The sequence below is a fragment of the Pungitius pungitius genome, chromosome 20, assembly GCF_949316345.1.
Source record: "Pungitius pungitius chromosome 20, fPunPun2.1, whole genome shotgun sequence".
NCBI classification, from domain to species: Eukaryota; Metazoa; Chordata; class Actinopteri; order Perciformes; family Gasterosteidae; genus Pungitius; species Pungitius pungitius.
In genome coordinates this window covers 10,739,286-10,757,660 of record NC_084919.1, presented here as the reverse complement: position 1 = coordinate 10,757,660, position 18,375 = coordinate 10,739,286, and the positions used below count along the sequence as shown (strand labels likewise).

Here is an 18,375-nt window from a genome sequence, read left to right as displayed (position 1 = left end):
TTCCGTGTGGAAAGTTTACCGGCTCGGGTGCAAAGTTTCAGCCGTCTGCAAACCGAAGCTCGTTGGCAAACGTATCTGGAATATCGTTGTGTCGACCAGTCTATCTCTACGATAGCTAGAATAATCGGCCCGATACATTATACCCGCGGTTGTCTTCAGATCTAGCCGAGTGATGCTGCCGTCGCTGGAATACGGTGGTGTGTAAAGACGCTGTTAGCATCGATCGTATTGTCTTCGGAAGCCAGCTAGCTTAAGGTAAACCTTTAGCCCGGAGCTGTGTTAAAACGAAGAGCTAGCTAACGTTAGCCGATGTCCCGGTGAGCTCGTTAGAAAACACAAGTAAAGCGTTATTCAAACTAGACTCGACGAAGGACTGACAAGGAAGAAAAATGACTTGTGAGCCTAATCGCGTGAGGCTGCTATGCATGCTCTCGTTGACTTTTGGTTTTTTCATCGTGGAAGTGGTGGTCAGTCGGATGACTTCGTCCCTGTCAATGCTGTCGGACTCCTTTCACATGTTGTCGGATGTCATTGCGCTGGTCGTGGCTTTGGTCGCGGTGCGATTTGCCGAGAAAACCCACGCGACCGACAAAAACACCTTCGGGTGGATCCGGGCGGAAGTGATGGGGGCTCTTGTCAACGCCGTCTTCCTCACGGCGCTGTGCTTCACCATCGTCCTGGAGGCTGTGGAGCGCTTCACCGAGCCCCACGAGATCGAGAGTCCGCTGGTGGTCGCCGGAGTCGGCGCCGCGGGGCTCCTGATCAACCTGCTCGGGCTCTGCCTGTTCCGCGGCCACGCCGGCGGAGGACACGGACATTCCCACGGAGGACACTCTCACGGAAACAAGCACAAGAGGGGCAAAGCTGGGAAGTCCCAGCAGGCTGGCAATGGGTCCTCGGGAGAGGAGACCAACATCTTGGTGGCGAGTCACAACAGCCCGGGGGAAGCGAGGCCGAGAAACGGTATGTACCTGTCACAACTGTGTGTAAAGAGTATTTGTTGTTATTTCTCCTCTCCGTATTTAAAACTGTAATTTAACCTTAAAGTGTACATTGCATATCAAGTGTAAAGGGCCCCAGCCTGGTTACTCCAGCATGGTTTGTGTGCATGTGCCACACTTTGTCTCCATTGCATAACAGTAGAGGTCTTCAACGTTCCTGGAGGACAACCTGTCTGAGTGACTAATCCTTACGGTCTCATCTGTGACAGTGGAATTAAAACCAACGCATTTGTTATCAGATAGGTATTATTTTAAGGGGGTGGTGTTCTAGCGATGGAAAACGTGGCCTTCTTCACTCATGGCATCAGCTTTCAGGCCTTGGAAAACAATGGCCACTATCAAATGGCTTTTAATGAATTATTTCTAGAAGCTGCTGTCATAACATCCGGTTTTTCACAAGTTCCAACTTGTAAGTTAAGTTAAGCGTCTCATCGACCAACATTCTTGGTACACCGTACACTCTTGTGTGTTACTCACATTGCCCACAGTTTCTGAGGAAAAATACTCTTGGATTCAAACTAGTCCCCCCCCACCCCCCCCCACACACACACACACACTCTGAGGGCTGTTACTCGGTCATACATCAGTGTAACGAAGGAGCACACGGCCCGGCCCACGCCATTAGCTGCTGACGAATGACCCTGTGGGGCCCCGGCATGGAAGAGAGCAGCCATTGCTCAGGTGCTGTTCCCTCAGAGCCGTGTAACCTACCACACTGCTTCCAATTACTAACTGAACTTGGTGTGATTCACTGTCGTGTTTGTTTGGGTATATATTTTCTTTTATATAATCCAGCATGGGCGTTGAAGCCCCATTGTGTCCCACAGCGGCCCTTTTTAGGTGGGGCTCAAGTTTTGTTCGTAAATTGACAGAATCCCTTTAACTTTTTGATGAATCGGCTGCAACGTGTTTCACCTGATAACATTGCAGGCTGACTTTCAAACTTGTGCTTTGACCCCAAATGATGTAACTTAGCAATTCAGCAACAGGTCGCCATTGATTTTATCTGCATCTCGTAGCATGCTGGCTAATTTGTTCGTGGGAACTGCAGTGAGCTTGTTGGGCTTGTTTTGTGTTTTGCCTGAAATTTCGTAGAAATATTGATGTTTTGAATAGACTTTGTTGTCTATATCTATTTTAAATGTGTAGTGTTATAACAGTTGATTCATAAAAAGTCCACTTCAAGTCCCATCTTCTTATCTACCCTGTTCTTTTTAACCTTCAGAAATCAGCTCTAAAGACAACGCAGATGTGCAGATGAACGGCAGCCCCCACTTTGAGGAGATGGAGCATGACGCTGCGTCGCAGCTCAACATGCGCGGCGTTTTCCTGCACGTGTTGGGCGACGCCCTGGGCTCTGTCATTGTGGTGGTCAATTCTTTAATCTTTACCTTTGTGTGGCAGCCCTGCGTAGAAGGGGAGATGTGCTTGAACCCGTGCATCAACAGCCACACCACGGACCACCACCATGTCAACCACACGCTGGTCGACCTGCTGGAAGGTCCCACCATGCCTGCCATGAAGTCCGCCGGCCCCTGCTGGGTTCTCTACCTGGACCCCACCCTCTGCATCATCATGGTGTGCATCCTGCTGTATACCACCTACCCGCTGCTCAAAGAGTCCGCCCTCATCCTCCTGCAGACCGTGCCCAAGCAGATCAACATGAACCGACTCAACGAGCGCCTGCTGGGGCTGGAAGGTGTCCTGGCCATCCACGAGCTGCACATCTGGCAGCTGGCCGGCAGTCGCATCATCGCGACGGCACACATCAAGTGCCACGACCCCACATCGTACATGGAGGTGGCCAAGCGCATCAAGGACTTCTTCCACGACGAGGGCATCCACGCCACCACCATCCAGCCCGAGTTCGTCACGTTCAACTCCGAGTCCCGGGACTCCCTCTGCGAGCTCTCCTGTCGGACTCAGTGTGCCCCCAAGCTGTGCTGCGGCTCCGCGGACAAACAGAACCCGGGCTCTGAGAAGAAGGCCAGCAGTGACTGCAAAGCCGCTGCCGCGTCGGCCCTGGAGGTGATCGTGGAGACCCCGGAGCAGGCTGCAGGGATCGAGGTGTGCCCTCGGTCAGAGGCCGCGGTCGCCGTCGCCCGGGAGGTGGAGTCGTCTCTGTGAGATGGAGGGGATGGAGGGAGACGGAGGAGAAGCTGGAGAAACCACCACACTGGACTGAAATAATTGTCATGGACGCTGTTATCTATCCGACCTGCAGGCTCTGTCGTGGCCCGAACAAGAACTCCTTTTCCATAGCATGTGGTTTCTGTCATCGCCCCTTTTTTTTATGGCAAAACAAATAATAACCCTTCAGTGTCCTCGTACTTGAGTCATTCCTGCCATCTTTCCTCTCTTTGTATACCCATTTTCATTCCCTCTCTCCCAGGCTCTCCTCCGTCTCTTTGGCCCCTCTCTTGTTGCCGTGGCGACGTTGCATGTCGGGGGTTCGCGTGCTGCATTTCCTCCGGGAGCGCAGCGAGGCCCGCTACGTGTTCCCCTGTGATAGCCGTCATCTCATCCCGTGGGGTTTCTGTGCCAAAGCTTCTCACTGCAAGACTGAAGGGAACCGAGAGACCTTCTCTCCTCTTAAAGGACACACAACACATGCACATCACTCGGTTCAGTTGTTTAGCCTTTGGGCCTGTTGGCAAAGAGAATACCTCTTTTGTTTTTAGCGTTGGCTTTGAGCAGATCTATTTTCGGACCCTGTGGCCCCAAATGGAAGAGTATTGTTTAATAATTTAAGTTTTTTTTAAGTTATTAGAAAGGATTTATTTCTCTCTGTAAATGCTGTTTGGAATGTTTAGTTTGATTGATAGCTAAATTTCTTGCAATTTTTCTGTCTCATTTTTTTATTTTTTTTGACAGACCATCTATGCTGTAGTTTTCTTTTTTCGAATATGACGTTTTTATAGTGATTTTGTTTCTCAAGACTCTTCTCTGGCCTTGGCTAGGTTTAACTTGCAGTCATTCGTTGGATACAAAAGGCGTATCAACACCTCTCACCTTGCCTTTTTAAAATACAGAAAGACGTGCTGTCGGTAAGGCGGCGATTGGTGGCCGTAGTGTGACTGACACTCACAGGTCCGATGGCTTCGGTGTGTTGTGACAAAAGGAGAACCAGATGCTATTAATGAAAACACTCTTCTTTGTATGAATCTCTACTGGGAAGCTCTCTGGTGATCGCCGATGATTTTCGTTACTAACCCCCACGAATGTGTTCGGCACCATGTCACAATCCACCTTGAGGGAGGATCTTTTTTTTCTCTTTTTTTTATGAAATATATTTCTGTGACGTTCTTCTACATTTGCATGACCAAACCGAGACCCGGTGTTCGACTTTCAGGAGCTCCACAAAGCTGCTCACCAGTGCCTGCTGGTATACTCCAACATTACTCGTACCTGTGGGGGGGGGGGATGTCTCGGTGTTTTTTTGTGTCCTGCTTTGGACACTTGAGCTTTTGCTTAAGTCCAAATTGTGGCCTTTGCAAATCGGTGAATTTTCCCTCATCGCCACTGATATCATTTAAAGGTGGTCCATTGATGTGGTTCAGATTCCCACTCCTGAGTAAATGTGTATGCAATATAGAAATGTATTATGACGCATTCTTTCATGTTTGGTTACTTTTATTCTGTTTTTAAGACTTGCTCTCTGTGCAAATTGGGGGAAAAAGTGTTTTTTGTTTATTTTAGATATGACATGTCAACTGATGTGTTTTTGGTATACTATATATCTACAGTACCTGTCCAATGTGTCATTGTGAAATAAAAAAAGAAATGTCTGTTTGGTACAGTTGATAAACCCAAATTTGTCAGCTGTCTTATTTGTAAGCTTTCCAGTCAAAGATAATGTAGTTCTTTTTCAAATGTCATTTACAGAAACAAGCAATGACTGTAAAGTAAGTGAATGTACATCAACTACAATGAGATGAAACATGAACATAAAGAGATGTTGTGACTACAACGTTTTTTTTGTTTCTTCCACTCTGTGGGTGTCGGGTCTTTTTACAGGCTGTATGTTAAATACAGTGACTGGTCTGTGTCCAGGGGGCTGTTGCCTCAGAACCTGCTCTATAATCCACTTTAGTAAAAGAAAGGAGATAAAAGAGAAGCGGTAGCTCTGAAGAAGGACGGGTTCTGCACAGGGCGACATAATTCCTTATTTCTACATCGCTTATAGACTAAAGGTAGTTAATCAGAACCTTTATTTGAAAAAATGAATCAATGATTCAATGTAAAAACAATTCATTGCATCAAAAACCTCACTTATGTAAAACAAGTAGTATTGGCAAAGTACTTTTTTTTAAATTTCATTTTTATTGCGAGTGACATTGATCTTCAAAAATGTTTTTTGGTACAAAGTTTATTTTGTAGTTTCGTAAAACTATTCCAAACTGTTATTCATACATTTCAAAAAGTGCATGCACAACAATTAGAAAAACTTTAAGCACAACAATCAGCCGAATGGAACACAATAACTCACTTATAATGTACATTTTGCCACCTGAAAAGTTTAATGTATCATAAAAACCTCACTGGGTACCTCAAACCTCCACTAACACTCCACTACTCGAGTGAATGTATGTTTTTACTTTTGGGGTAAAAATGTCAATAAGACACATTTACTGACGATCAACAGATTTGAAATAAAACCACACAAACAAACCAATTGCAGGTAAAGCTCCCACACGTTGGCCTGCACCACCACAACAGGATGTGTGTGGCTCACTACTCAGTAATAACGGTCCCAGGGGAGTTGTGGAGCGTCATGTGGTCACAGCACCTCACCACTGGGCCCTGAGGTGTGAGGAGGCGGGCGCGCTGCTTAAATGCGAGTTTTGAGCGGCTGCTGACGGGACTTATGTAAGAGGGGGGAGGGGGGGCAGTAGAGGTGGTCTGTGTGCATCCACTGCTGAGGCCGGGCCTCCTGTGTGTTGTTACAGCTAGTTCCTAACAGTGAATGGATTCTTTTGTTCTTTACATATTGATTAAGTGCATAAACCCATCGGCCAAGTTTCAAAATTGTTGAATTTTAACATTTTAGCAAATTTCCTCACAAACTTTCGAACAAATTCATTGTATCTTCCAGTCATCTTTTCAAATGGTGAACAAATACAAATAAAAACTTTACTATCTGGATGAATTTATTGAATTTCACCAAAGTGTCAGATTTGTTGTGAGTGTTAAACAGGCACGAACATCCATAACAGGAAGAGACCACATGACCAATGGATATTTTAGGCCCTGAACCCAGCCCATGTACTGGTCTGACCCTGCCGTCTGTTTCTGCATGTGTGTGTGTGTGTGTGTGTGTGTGTGTGTGTGTGTTGGTGGTCACACTACGCCATCTGTCTCTCTGGCTTTGTGATTTTCTAACAGGGTGAGCAGGGCATGAGGCTGAGGTTGTGAGGGGGGGGGGGGGGGGGGTTGGGGGTGGACACTGGACTTGAGGGTGAAAGGTCACTCTGCTGCTAAATGGATTCACCTTTGCCAACACAGCGTTTGTACAAACAAAACCACAAAAGAGGCGCCCCGGTGAGGCGGAACTCCTGCATGTACCCTGTCACGTGTCACTGATTTATTCCAATCCCCAAAACCAGCATCCATTTACAAATAGAAAAAGTGGCATCAGAGGTACTTTGTAAAACCTACACATGATGTACAACATGATCATTAAGGAGCCAAACAATTCCTTTAAACAAAAAAAACAAAAAGATTTAGAGAAACATTTAAAGAAAAGCCGTAGATCAATAAAAAAATTGGGATACATATTGGGCAGAGTGTCAAGATAAAAAGCGATAACTGTGTTGAAGCTGCAATCAGCGACTCCAAAGCTTGGTTCAAGTGTCACATGGTCCCACATAGACCACACTGCTGCTGCTGGAATCCTCTCAGGAGCTGGACTCATGGCGTAACATGTCATCAAAGGCCTGAACATGACATCATGACATCTTTATAACAGCACTGGCTGGAATGTGTTGCCTTTTCACTTGTCGTATTTTGCTTTGTGGTCTAACAAAACTCGTGCTGGTCTGTCTACGTTTTTTTCTTTCGGTGAAATAGTGAACTGAAACTGACACGTGGCCCAAAATCCAAACTTCCACCTTTTAACCAATTCATACAGAATAAATGCGTCCAGTTTTGGGCGATTGAGGCAGTTTTTAGTTGTGAGGATTACTTGATCGGATTTAAATAAGGAAATAAGGAAGACGTCTACAGCTTGTTTCACTTTCTTTTTCTGCACGTTCTCAACAGCACTTTTATTTTTTTTATTCACTTTTTCAAGCTCTATAGCAACGGGCCTGAAACGGTACCATTCTGTTGGTTCCTTTTTATTTGGTTCCTTCTGGGCTCTACTGATTACAGCGTTGGGCTCTCAGTCAGACTGAAATGTTTCAACTATAAAACAGCTACTTTTGTTCCCCAGAGGATAAATCCTCCTGACTTGGGTTTGAGCCAAAGACATTTCCACCAAGCACCAACAGGAGGTTGACACTATAACAAATACTTGATGACCAAAACCTTGGCCGCATAGAGGGAAAAAACCCGAGAATCTCCTTGGATTTATGCATGGTCCTCTCCCACACTCCTCTCAGAAACCTTTCATCTGACCACAAGGCAAGTTTGTACTCACAAAAGACTTGTCCATCTCTGAGAGGGATTAGTAGGGCTGGAATGTGAACCAGCTCTGTGACGACCATCTGTGGTGGTTTGTGTGTGGAGCCTTGTCTTCGCCTTGAGGTCTCCAGATCACCACGGAGACCCTCGACTCGCTAGTGAGCTCCAGAGGTGCTGGTGTCCACGTGTTGTTCACCAACCATGAACCTGGAAACCTCCAACGGACTCCACCAATACTCTATGGTCGAAATGCCGTGGCACATGGGAGATACAAAGATGGAAAGAAAGCAAGGAAGGTAATGGTCCTCTGTGTATGATTATAACAAAGTGAGAAATCCAAAATGGTGTTTTCTCAGGGGGAAAAGACTTTGGGTTAATGTTTCACTGATTGGCTGCACTGTATCGTCACCTCTCAGACTTTGATCACGAGGTGAGCGGGTTCAACCAGCAATAATCAACTCATCCCAGTGACAGAAAGAGTGCTAACAACTCCGGGCCGAGGGACGATTAACGCACAACGCGCCCACTCTCCCCCCTTTCTGTGATAATGCAATCTACATACAGTAAAGATATGTGGCCTATTTGAACAGCCCCTATCAGTCACTTCAGGGACTCAAGGAATTGTCCTTCCAATAAGCCGCGCCCCTCAAAGCTGTCAGAGCGCCTCACTATCTGCACTACCTGTATAATGCAACGCAACCATATACTATTTCTGACACATCACTTAGACTTATGCGCTTCTATGCATTATTGGACCTTCAGTGACCAGCAGCATGGTAACGTGGCTCCACAGGTCTTGTCGGGCGCTTGTCGACCTCGGCGAAAGCTTCGCCAACGTTGGTATTACGTAAATTAAGCAACGTAATAAACGCGTGAGGCCTAATCAGTGATGACTATGCATTTTGCTCGCGCACAATGCGGTTAATTCTGGCTGTTACACAATGGGTCCGCGGCTCTCCCTCGCTCCTGATGCCCTGCTCCTCCAGCGCACACATTTTCCTGGTTCACATTGATCTTTGGAAACAAACAAAGGCTGCCGTTACACAAACAGTACCTCATCCCTTCCCACACCGACACACATTATCACAAGGATGTGTGTGACTACCGACAAGAGGAATTCTGTGAAAACAGCAGACTCATTGCTGAGGAGTAGCTGATTTATTTGGATTTGATGAACTCCCCAACACAGATACACACACACACACACATCTGTGAAAATATTCTTCTTCTCTCTGTCTCCTGAAAATGTTGCAAAAACTTTTAGTTGCTGCCTTAAAATTAGAAATACACATTAAAACATGTATGACGCCTTGAGCTATAACCCTCAGCCACATTTTGTATTTATTGCTAAATCGCACGTTGTTTACATCCAATGAGCCAATGGTGAGCATTTGAAATACAAATGGGGATTTTCTGGTTAGAATATTCTCAAACATGAGGGGGATGTTGATATTCTCATTCAACGTTTGGCTAGAAAGTGAAATATGCCGCATTCATTTCATATCGGATCAACTGTTAATGTCAGCGTGTGACTTAAAAAGCATCGTCACCAACAACCACGTCATCAACTGGAAAGCTTGGATTCTCTTGAAAGTTATAATAAATACGACCTAATGACACCTAATAATATAGAAGAACCCGGATGTATCCTGTGAGCAACAGATGTAGTGCTACTTTAAACAGAGCATTCTTTCCTCTCTCTATTCCACATGTTGTAAAAGCAGAATAAGCGTAATTCTCAAAATGTTAAACTTGAAAAAGGATATGTAAGGACCTTAAGGCAGCTCATGGGTTTTTAACAAATAGCATTAAAGGGGCTCAGTTACTTTGAACCTGTAACTGTTCCATTATGAGGTGTTACTGAGCTTAATATTTCTTAATGCCGGCTTATCCGAAAAGCTCAGACCCTCATGAGCTATGAGAGTTTCCAGCTCCCAGCACAGATTCCCTGACCTCAGTACGCAGTCCACCCAGGCTTTTCTAGTGAAATGGGACATTGGACAAAGGCCAGAAAAAAAAGGGTATGTCAGCAAATCCGGGTTGTTTTTTTCCCCCACTGCGCTCATGTGATGTGCCCTGAACTTCCCTCCCCGAGTCACAGCAGAAGGCAGCAGTCAGACGTTACTGAACACCACTTTCATTTCACGGCTTTGGGGGGGATTCTTGTTGGCGGTTGTAGTGACGCAGATGAGGAAGAAGCTCAGGAAATGAGAATGAAGGGTTTTAGGATTGTAGTTATGTTGCTGAGCAGTGAGTAAAATGCAGCAGCTTAATTCATTGGTTTACTCAGCTGTTCACACCCTCTGGGCTCCTATTTCTTTAATCGCCCAATCTCTCTGTTTACTTCTCTGTGTCCAGGAACTCCCTCCGCATCCCGCTGCTCACACATCTTCTGAGAGTCCCCCCCGCTTTTTCACACATTTTGCACAGACAATCGTAAAGTAAGAAACAAAAGGCTCTGAGTCAAATATGTCTTTCTACGTTTATTTCCTTGCAAGGGAAGAAAGGTCACAACAGCTACGTGCTCTGCACACTGTCATGAACCTCCTCGCCCCCCAACAGAACGAGGCACTTCTTATACCCAAGTTCAGTCATCGGTGGCGTCAACAGAAACCTTGACCACCTTGTTGGGTATCTACAGCCAGGATACTGGGGACATCTAATCCATGTGAGACACGTCAGTTCTTTGACCATGGCCTCGCCCTCCCAACACTTGAAAACAAATCTGTTTATACACATATGACCCACTTTGTTTAGTCTCTACAGCTAGGACGCTGGATCCATCTCATCCATGGCAGTTCTTATACCATGGCCTTTGCCATCTCCGCACTTTCAATTAATAAACTGGTTATACAATGAAGCATTTAGAAGAGTTACATTTATTTTTGCCATTACACTTCGTGCAAAAGCTCATTACTTTCAGTTGTTTAACTTAAAAGATGAAACTAATATATTGGTATATATATATATATATATATATTATATAGCCATAATCATCAAAATTATATCAAATAAGGGCTTGAAATATCTCACTTCGCATGTAATGAGTCTATATAATATATTAGTTTCACCTTTTAAGTTGAATTACTGAAAGTAATGAGCTTTTGCAACATATTGTAATTTTTCAAGTTTCACCTGTATATTGAGCATAAATTATATCCACCAGCTACTTATTTACTTCCCAACACTTGATTCAGTGTACTAATTCCAGTGGTTAGTTATTTCATTTATTATTATAACAACAGAGAATATCTTCCCCTGTTTTTTTTTAAGAATTAACTCTTAATGTCAGTTTGTTTTGAGGGCGGCTCATCGTCAAATTGTTGCTCATTTCGGTGCCGAGTGCAAAGAGTCTGAGAGTTTGGTCCAGGACACGAACTGCTTGTTCCTTCACTGGGCCAGTAGGCCTTACTTTTAATGTGCTGCACGAGCTCTAGAGAAGTATTTCTTAATTCCCCCCCACATACTAGATGTTTATCTAAGTGTCTCTCAGGAGCACCTTCCCTCGGTTCTGTTGTCATTAGCTCCGTAGAGGAATGTGTTTGTGTGTGTGTAGATTCATATTTGGTCAGGAGGTGTGGTTTGATCAAACAGCTCAGGGCTTTCAACAAAAGAATGTGAGGTTCTCACAACAAGACGAGTTTATTTTCTTCCTTCTCCGCCCGATTATTCTTATTACCCCAACAAGCAGTCCCCGTGGAGATGAAGACACAAGGAGGCCACAGGCTGGTAGGAAGCTTCCCTCTAGTGGTGCGCTGCAGTGGTGACAAGCTCTTCTCACGGGGGTTTCCAACCTAAAGATATTGATGGATATCATGCCATGTTTATTGTCCTTATGTAGGCCTTAAGTTAAGGTGCTTAACAAGGCAACAATAGCACCCATCAAACACAAAAACAAACATCTTTTTAAGTATTCAGAGATAAATTGATCATCATTCAAATAGAATAGAATGTGATTAACTAAACACCTTTTTTTATTGCAATTCTGTAAAATACAAATATAGCACTGCATAAAAAGGTTGCAAAAAATATAATTAAAGGAATTTAAAGTGCTTAAGTTAAATTATAACATAAATGTGTCACCTGTTGAAAGGGACCTGGAATTGAAGGGCCATCCTGTTATGTTTTTGAACCACTAGATAGTGACAAAGAGTAGTATTTGGTACCCTAAAATGCATTGCCACAAAATGGTGAGGGCATCAATGTGTCAGAATTTAAAACCGCCTGCATTACAGCAGCGTGGTGTGGATTACAGGTCCCTCCGGCGCTAGCCGACTGGTTGAGGCTCTCTCCCGTGATTCACTCTGACTCACCGACTGTGCTGATCCCTTCCTGCAGATAAAGAGGCTCACGTATCAGGAGCCGCTCGTTCGCGGGAAAACAGGGACATCTGGTGCAGTTCTCAAACGCAATCAGCTTTTTAACACAGAAATAATGGATTCACCCACAAAGAAAATACGACTTTTAGCATATCACTTTCAGTTGCCCCATTTAGTAGTTTAAAAGTGTCAGACGCACCAGGGAGGAAGGATATGTCTGATAATATATCTGGTAATCAAGTGCATCTCATTAAAGTGTGACTTCTATTATCGCAAAGAGAGACTCAATCTCATGGTCGTTACTATGAATCTAGCAACAAATGTATCTCCCCTCATAACTTTAAAGAAACAATCTGCCATTTGGATAAAAACATGTCTTTGCTCTCTGTGCCCAGAGTTAGATGAGGAGATTGATGTGACATGTGACAGTACGCTGAAGATGGAAAACAAGGGAAACAGGTTGCCAGGACTTGTGTCCTACCAGCATTTCTACAAAGCACAATTTAACAGATTGTCTCACACTTTTGTCTGTAAAGACAACCAGCTAATCAGCGGCTGGCTCCATCATCTTGCATTCATTGCAAAGCATTGAAGAGTCGGTTTTAATGAGATTTCTGTCGACCAACCTGGTGTGACCATCAGCACCGGGCCATTCGCAACAAATCAGCTCAACCGAAACCCTCCCAGACAAACATCAGCCCCTCCACCCACAACCCGGTGGTGGAGGGATTATCATCTGTTTGGATTACAGGGACCTACCTCCCCATCTGCCACCTTCAAGATGAGGTCATCACACTGTCTTTATGTGTCGGAGGCCTTCGTTTATTCATTCGGATCAAAGGCGTGACTGTGAGCAGTGTGAGTGCCGCCATGTACTGTGTAAATGTAAATGTGTGTGTGTGTAAATACGGGACCTACAGAGGGGGAAGGACGTAGTAACCGGTAAACCCATCACAACTCAAGCTACTCCAGCCCGATTTATATCGGCTAAGATGCTATTGTTCAGATGTAGAGTGCTAGACGGATCAAAAGGTACAGGAAATGAAAGGTTAACAAAGTCTATCTCCATGGTTGATGAAGCTCATTTTTACGCTCTGCAGCTCCTTTCCATCAGATAAAAGGTCAAACTTTCCACCTGAAGACACACAGCGGCCACATGGAGCAACCTTTGAACCTGTGAAGTAATGACCTCTTTAACGGAGTAATAGCCCTCTGAAAAGCTGCATTGAATGCAGGATCACACAAATACCTTAAAATTGTGGTTATGCCTTGATAGAATGGGCCAAATATGTATTTATAATCAATTTCTTTGCTCACATCTGTGAAAGCATTGGATCTATTTGCTTATTATTGTTTTACAGGATCTTGTTTAATGTCCTATTTAAAGCACTGCTCCTTTTAAATGACCGTTGACCTTTGCTGCTTAGTTACTCCTTTTTTATTTCCTCGTGACCCACGTCGTATCAGGCTTTTAAAAACTGATTAAAGTACCACATAATCAACGCAGCGTTGAATTTCTCTTGTATTGTATACTCGTTGTGTACTACTTTATGGCTTGAACACAATGGACTCAAGAAGATCAATATCAGCCGTTGGGAAGGGACAACGGTTTCCAGCTCACATGCAGGATGCTGGTGTTCCTGTTCTGACTTAACAGGGTTCACAGTCCACCCGGCGTTCTATCTAGCTGTACAACACCGAGCAGAAGGAAGAGGATGGTGCTGGAGGTGTAGCTGGGATTCTCAAGGTCTGTGCTCACACCCACGCACCGAGCAAGCCGCCAAAAAAACCTTCACAATCTCCACCTACGCTACGACGACCGCCTCTCGGCTTCTCCGTCGTCCGCATCAAACATCACCCCCCACCTATAAAGCCCCTGTTTCTAGGGCCAGTGGGATTCATTATCTGCGAAAGGAGCACACAGGACACGACCTGGAACGTTGCACCGCCAACAACAACCGAGCCGGTCAGCCCACACGGCACCAACCCGCCCTCCAAGCAACTCCCTTTGATCTATCTCCCTCTTTCCATCTCGCCGCTCAGCCCACCGTGTCCTCTTTATCTGCCTCTTTGTCGCTCTCCAGCTCCCTTTCAGCTGATGGAGCTTATTGTGGACAAATAGGCTTAGGAGCGTCGCTATGGCAACGCCGACTCTCGCGGAAAGCTGCATAAGCACTTCATCAGGGGCCGTGATCCAATGGCTCCATTTGGAGATGGTTGCCCCCAACCTCCTGCAACAAGTAAAGACAGGCCCACGGGGGCTCATGGGAGGAGGGGCGAGAGAGAGAGGGAGAGAGAGAGGGAGAGAGAGAGAGAGAGAGAGAGAGAGAATGCTATGAGACCGAGAGGGATCTGGAGAATCCATTTCTCTCCTCTCTCGCTCTGCTTTGGCAAGTCTTGTCTCTCCAGCATCCATCCGCCCTTCTGATGTCTGCCGACTTTTCTCATTCTGCTTTTCGTCGATTTTGATTCTCTTCCAGCGAAAGAAAACTTTCGAAAGACAAAGAGGTAAGAATTTTTGAATTCTACTTTGGAGTGAACAGCAACAATTTGGATGTTTTGACATATTCAATGTTTGAATCTGTCAGAAGCTTCTTCCAGTAGAAGCTTGTATTAATGTTTGTTGTGGGGACACAAAGAGAGAAAGTTTAAATCAGTAGGAAATGCGCCCTTTATTCTATAATTCCTGGAAAAATAAGTCACACACTGATGACGTCTCTGCAACCTCTAGTCGATTCAACAACATTAATCAACCACTATTTTTATCATCATTAAAATACAATTTGGAGCCAGAATTCTGAATGTAGGATAGTTACAGGTTTATTGCCCTTGCTTTTAGTAAACAGAATATTTGGGTTTGTTTTGGCTTGTTGATCAGAGAAAAGCAGACTCTTGGTGATGCATTCGTCATGGACGTCTTGTTTTTAGTTCACCTGGTTATTCAGTACTGAAGATGACTAGTGAAGGCCTGCGTATGTCTATTTCTCATGTAGCGTTCCCTGGTCCGGGCGCTCTGGCATGTGTCGATGTGTGTTTGTTCTCATGTGAGACTCCATTTTGAAGGGCCATCGGCTCAGTAAAACTATGAGCTCCAGAAGTTAGAGCTGGGAACGGCTTCAACTAATCTCACTCTGTGAAAGCTTTTTGTCTTTTGACCAAAAATAGCCCAAACATAGAGCTGCAGAGTCGTTTAAAGCATTTACAGCAGGACTCAGCACAGATTAAGGTTGAGAGAGTTAGCAAACTGAATGGAGATTTGATCAAAGGGAAGTAAAAGATTACCTACGAAATTAAGATGAAAAATGCAACATGAAGGAAATGCACACTTTTGAAGCATTGAAGCACTTTTAGGAAATCTCTGCTCAGGGCCGCATTAACGGTTATTTGAAGTTTCAATTGGCTGTCTGATTATTTTCTAAATAAATTCATGTCATTCAACCGTAATAATGTCAGCCACATCAAAATGACCTTTAACATTGACATTGTCCTAAAGCTCAATGCTTGATTCTTCAAATGTTTTGTGTAACTAGAAAACAAATACATTCAGTTTATGATTATTTTCAACATGAATTATTCTGCTGATTCTTTTATTGATTAACTCAAACATCAGTTGTATAATAAAAAGAAAAACGATGTGTTTTTCAACTGAGACAATCAATGAAATGTAACAGAAACCACCATAACTCTGTCCAGCTTATTTTGTTTTATTGGTTTCCCTTTACGAGTTTAGCAAATCAAGTCAATTACTGTATAACCTCTCCAAAATGTCTCCTTATGTGTTTAAATAAAAGCAGCAAATCTAATAGAGGCCTATAGAACCTTCTTTATCCTCCATTCACCTTGAAACAAATGAAGTTCTTGGAGTCCGTCTGCTGGGATTCCCCCTGATTTCAGCGCCCGTCTTCGTCTCCCCCAGGGACTGTGGAGGAGGACAAAGGCCATGGCCTCCTGGTTCAGCTGGAATGAGCCGTATTCCCGGAGCCCCCGACGGGACCCGGCCGACGTGGTCACCGACACCCTGATGCTGGAGTTCAGCTGGCAGCTGAAGGAGGCCGAGAGGCAGCAGAGGGAGAGGGAGAACGAGTACCAGCGCCTCAAGACCGGGGTGGACTACAGCTGGCTGGCCAACCCGCCGCGGTCCACCTACAGCCTCTGCACCGGGGAGCGGCTCGGCCTCGAGGAGCTCTGCTCCAAGGTGCCGCCGCCGTGCTGCGGCCAGCTCATCCTCAAGTGAGCCAAACAACGCAAAAACAGCTCAGCCAATATTAGGCGAATGTCTTGAAAGTCAACTCTTAGCTTCTAGAATAACGGCCAACACATAGTCAGATCCAGTTTACCATCAAGACTGAATGATTTCCTAAATAATGAATTCAAAGCGCCTTTTAAATCAATTACAATCAGCTGGTCTGTTGTCTTTTGCCTTTAATCTGTAGCAGAGACAAACTGAGCTGTTCACAGGAAGCTGCTGATCCCCCCGGTGTCTTGTTAGAGGTGGAAGGTGTTTTAGGTGTTTTTTTGACTGCTGGTGTTAATGCGAGGTGCTAAATGCTGTACAATCTGGACAATGCACACGTGCACACTGTTCTCCCCATCCGACCATTATTAAAAGAAAAGACGTTTGAATAGTTACACGAGAAAGATGGCTTCTCCGTTCTGAGTGAACTCAGAAAGAGATATTACACATTTGAATAACAGATACAGCAGAAGGTAAGAGGTTTTTCTGCGAGCTGTTTCCAAGTTAAAGAATGACCTTTAATGATTGATCAATTACGTTCCTGCAGTGATTATCTGGTGTAAATCCTCTCGGAAAGGTCAATCAATCAATGTGAGGCAGCGGGTTCAGTCCCGTACTTTGTGGACCGTGAGGCTTTATTTGAATCCTGCATTGTGCCTTTAATAGAACTCTTTCCCACGTTTGTTTATTATGTTTAGCCTAATACAATGAATTCCAGTCATAGTTCAATTAGAATGGCTCTGGTAGATAAATCGGATTCTGGCCATGAATGTGTCATTATGTGTTGAAGTGAGGCGGGTCAATCGTCGGTTAACTGGAAACACTCACCGGGAAGCAGGTTTCCAATCAGGCATCTATTTAAAGGTTTGTTAAGGCCTCTGAAGCCCTCGTTGGTAAGAGGGTCGAAAGCAGCAGTGTGCTGATCAACGATGATCTGTGCTGCCTTTCAAGACATTTTTTAAGTGGACGGACAGACTACACATTTGAGAGTGACTGAGGAGTTAGAATGAAGTGAGCTTACCAGACCAGCATTTAGTTGCATTGTGGATCATTTAGTTTATTATTATTATGAATTCAATACCTTGAGTTTTGGTTGGTTAATTTGATCAAACCAAACACCAGGAGACAATGTTGTAGGAGTGCGCTGATCCTTTGATGGAGTTCTCTAAAACCGAAGCGCACTGTAACCCTGACCCACGGCACCCTTTCAGGTTCAGAGAAGTCCTGCAGGCCAACGAGCCCGAGGTGCACGAGGTGTCCGGCCTGTTCCGCTCCGTCCTCCTGGAGACTCTGGACGGGCTGAAGGAGGAGCAGGAGGCGCAGCGGCTCGCCCACCAGTGGAACAACAGACGAGGCGTGAGCACGTCCCTCATGAACTTCAGGTCCCGGATCAAGATCAACCCGTTCGGGAGCACGGTCGGCCTGACGTCCGGCGAGGCCGACGGCGTGGGGCTGAACGAGCTCAAGACGGTGTCGGAGGATGTGGAGAAGGGCTCGGAGAGGTCCCACAGGGTGTGGAGCATGCCAGACTTCAGATACAAAGGAGCCAGCAGCAGCAAGGTTGTCTGATGGGAGGCGTTCATGGGCCACAGCACGTCCCCTTTGGTCCCACAGTCCTCCTCCTCTTTTCAGTAGGAGACCAATCAGCATAAATTGATGATTTACCTGTAAGGGCAATGTCAGGCGTTTCTTTTCCCATTGGCGCCTCTGTAACTTAATGGCACTTTTTTTGGAACTGAAGCGGTTGATATTTTGTGTCGCCTCTGGCAGTGAAACGTCTTTTTTTTTTTTTGTAGACAGTATCCAAGCAACGAGGGCTATTTAAGGTTGGCAGAGGATATTCTTGTCATACGCAGGATTTGTTGACTTTGGCAGGAATGCATGAAAAATGTTGTTTGGTCAGACAACACTAAAATGAATGGTCTTTCATGACAGTATACACGGAAAAGTATTTATAAATTGTATGCACAAGTTATTGATGATCGTCAATTCATGCTCCACTTCTATGTCCTGCCTTGTTTTCTCCAAACAGCATAAAGACTCAAGGTCAACAGACTGAAAGCTTTCTTTCTGTTCTTCATTGAAAGAGGGAATTCAAAGACGCGTTGGAACATTACAAAACCTTTTGGATTGTAGAAAAAAATCTAGTATTTAACTGTTGTTTGTCACACCTCAAAGTTCATCAGCACCCTACAGG

General features: G+C 44.9%; 2 protein-coding genes across 2 annotated transcripts; both read left to right on the top strand.

Moving 5' to 3' along the window:
- The first annotated feature begins 4 nt into the window (after positions 1-4).
- slc30a1a (solute carrier family 30 member 1a) lies at positions 5-4,975 on the top strand. The gene is made up of 2 exons (XM_037449117.2): positions 5-963; positions 2,227-4,975. The coding sequence occupies exons 1-2, from the start codon at positions 390-392 to the stop codon at positions 3,126-3,128; spliced, it is 1,476 nt and encodes a 491-aa protein (XP_037305014.1). The 5' UTR covers positions 5-389; the 3' UTR covers positions 3,129-4,975.
- A 9,151-nt stretch (positions 4,976-14,126) lies between these two features.
- rd3 (retinal degeneration 3, GUCY2D regulator) lies at positions 14,127-18,178 on the top strand. The gene is made up of 3 exons (XM_037448885.2): positions 14,127-14,452; positions 15,861-16,174; positions 17,390-18,178. The coding sequence occupies exons 2-3, from the start codon at positions 15,885-15,887 to the stop codon at positions 17,745-17,747; spliced, it is 648 nt and encodes a 215-aa protein (XP_037304782.2). The 5' UTR covers positions 14,127-14,452; positions 15,861-15,884; the 3' UTR covers positions 17,748-18,178.
- The last annotated feature ends 197 nt before the right edge of the window (positions 18,179-18,375 follow it).

Bases quoted from the DNA above. Each gene is read 5' to 3' on its own strand.
- slc30a1a (XM_037449117.2), top strand. From the start codon at position 390: ATGACTTGTGAGCCTAATCGCGTGAGGCTGCTATGCATGCTCTCGTTG. The intron at 964-2,226 runs GTATGTACCTGT...TTTAACCTTCAG, and splicing joins GGAAGCGAGGCCGAGAAACG to AAATCAGCTCTAAAGACAAC.
- rd3 (XM_037448885.2), top strand. From the start codon at position 15,885: ATGGCCTCCTGGTTCAGCTGGAATGAGCCGTATTCCCGGAGCCCCCGA. The intron at 16,175-17,389 runs GTGAGCCAAACA...GCACCCTTTCAG, and splicing joins TGCGGCCAGCTCATCCTCAA to GTTCAGAGAAGTCCTGCAGG.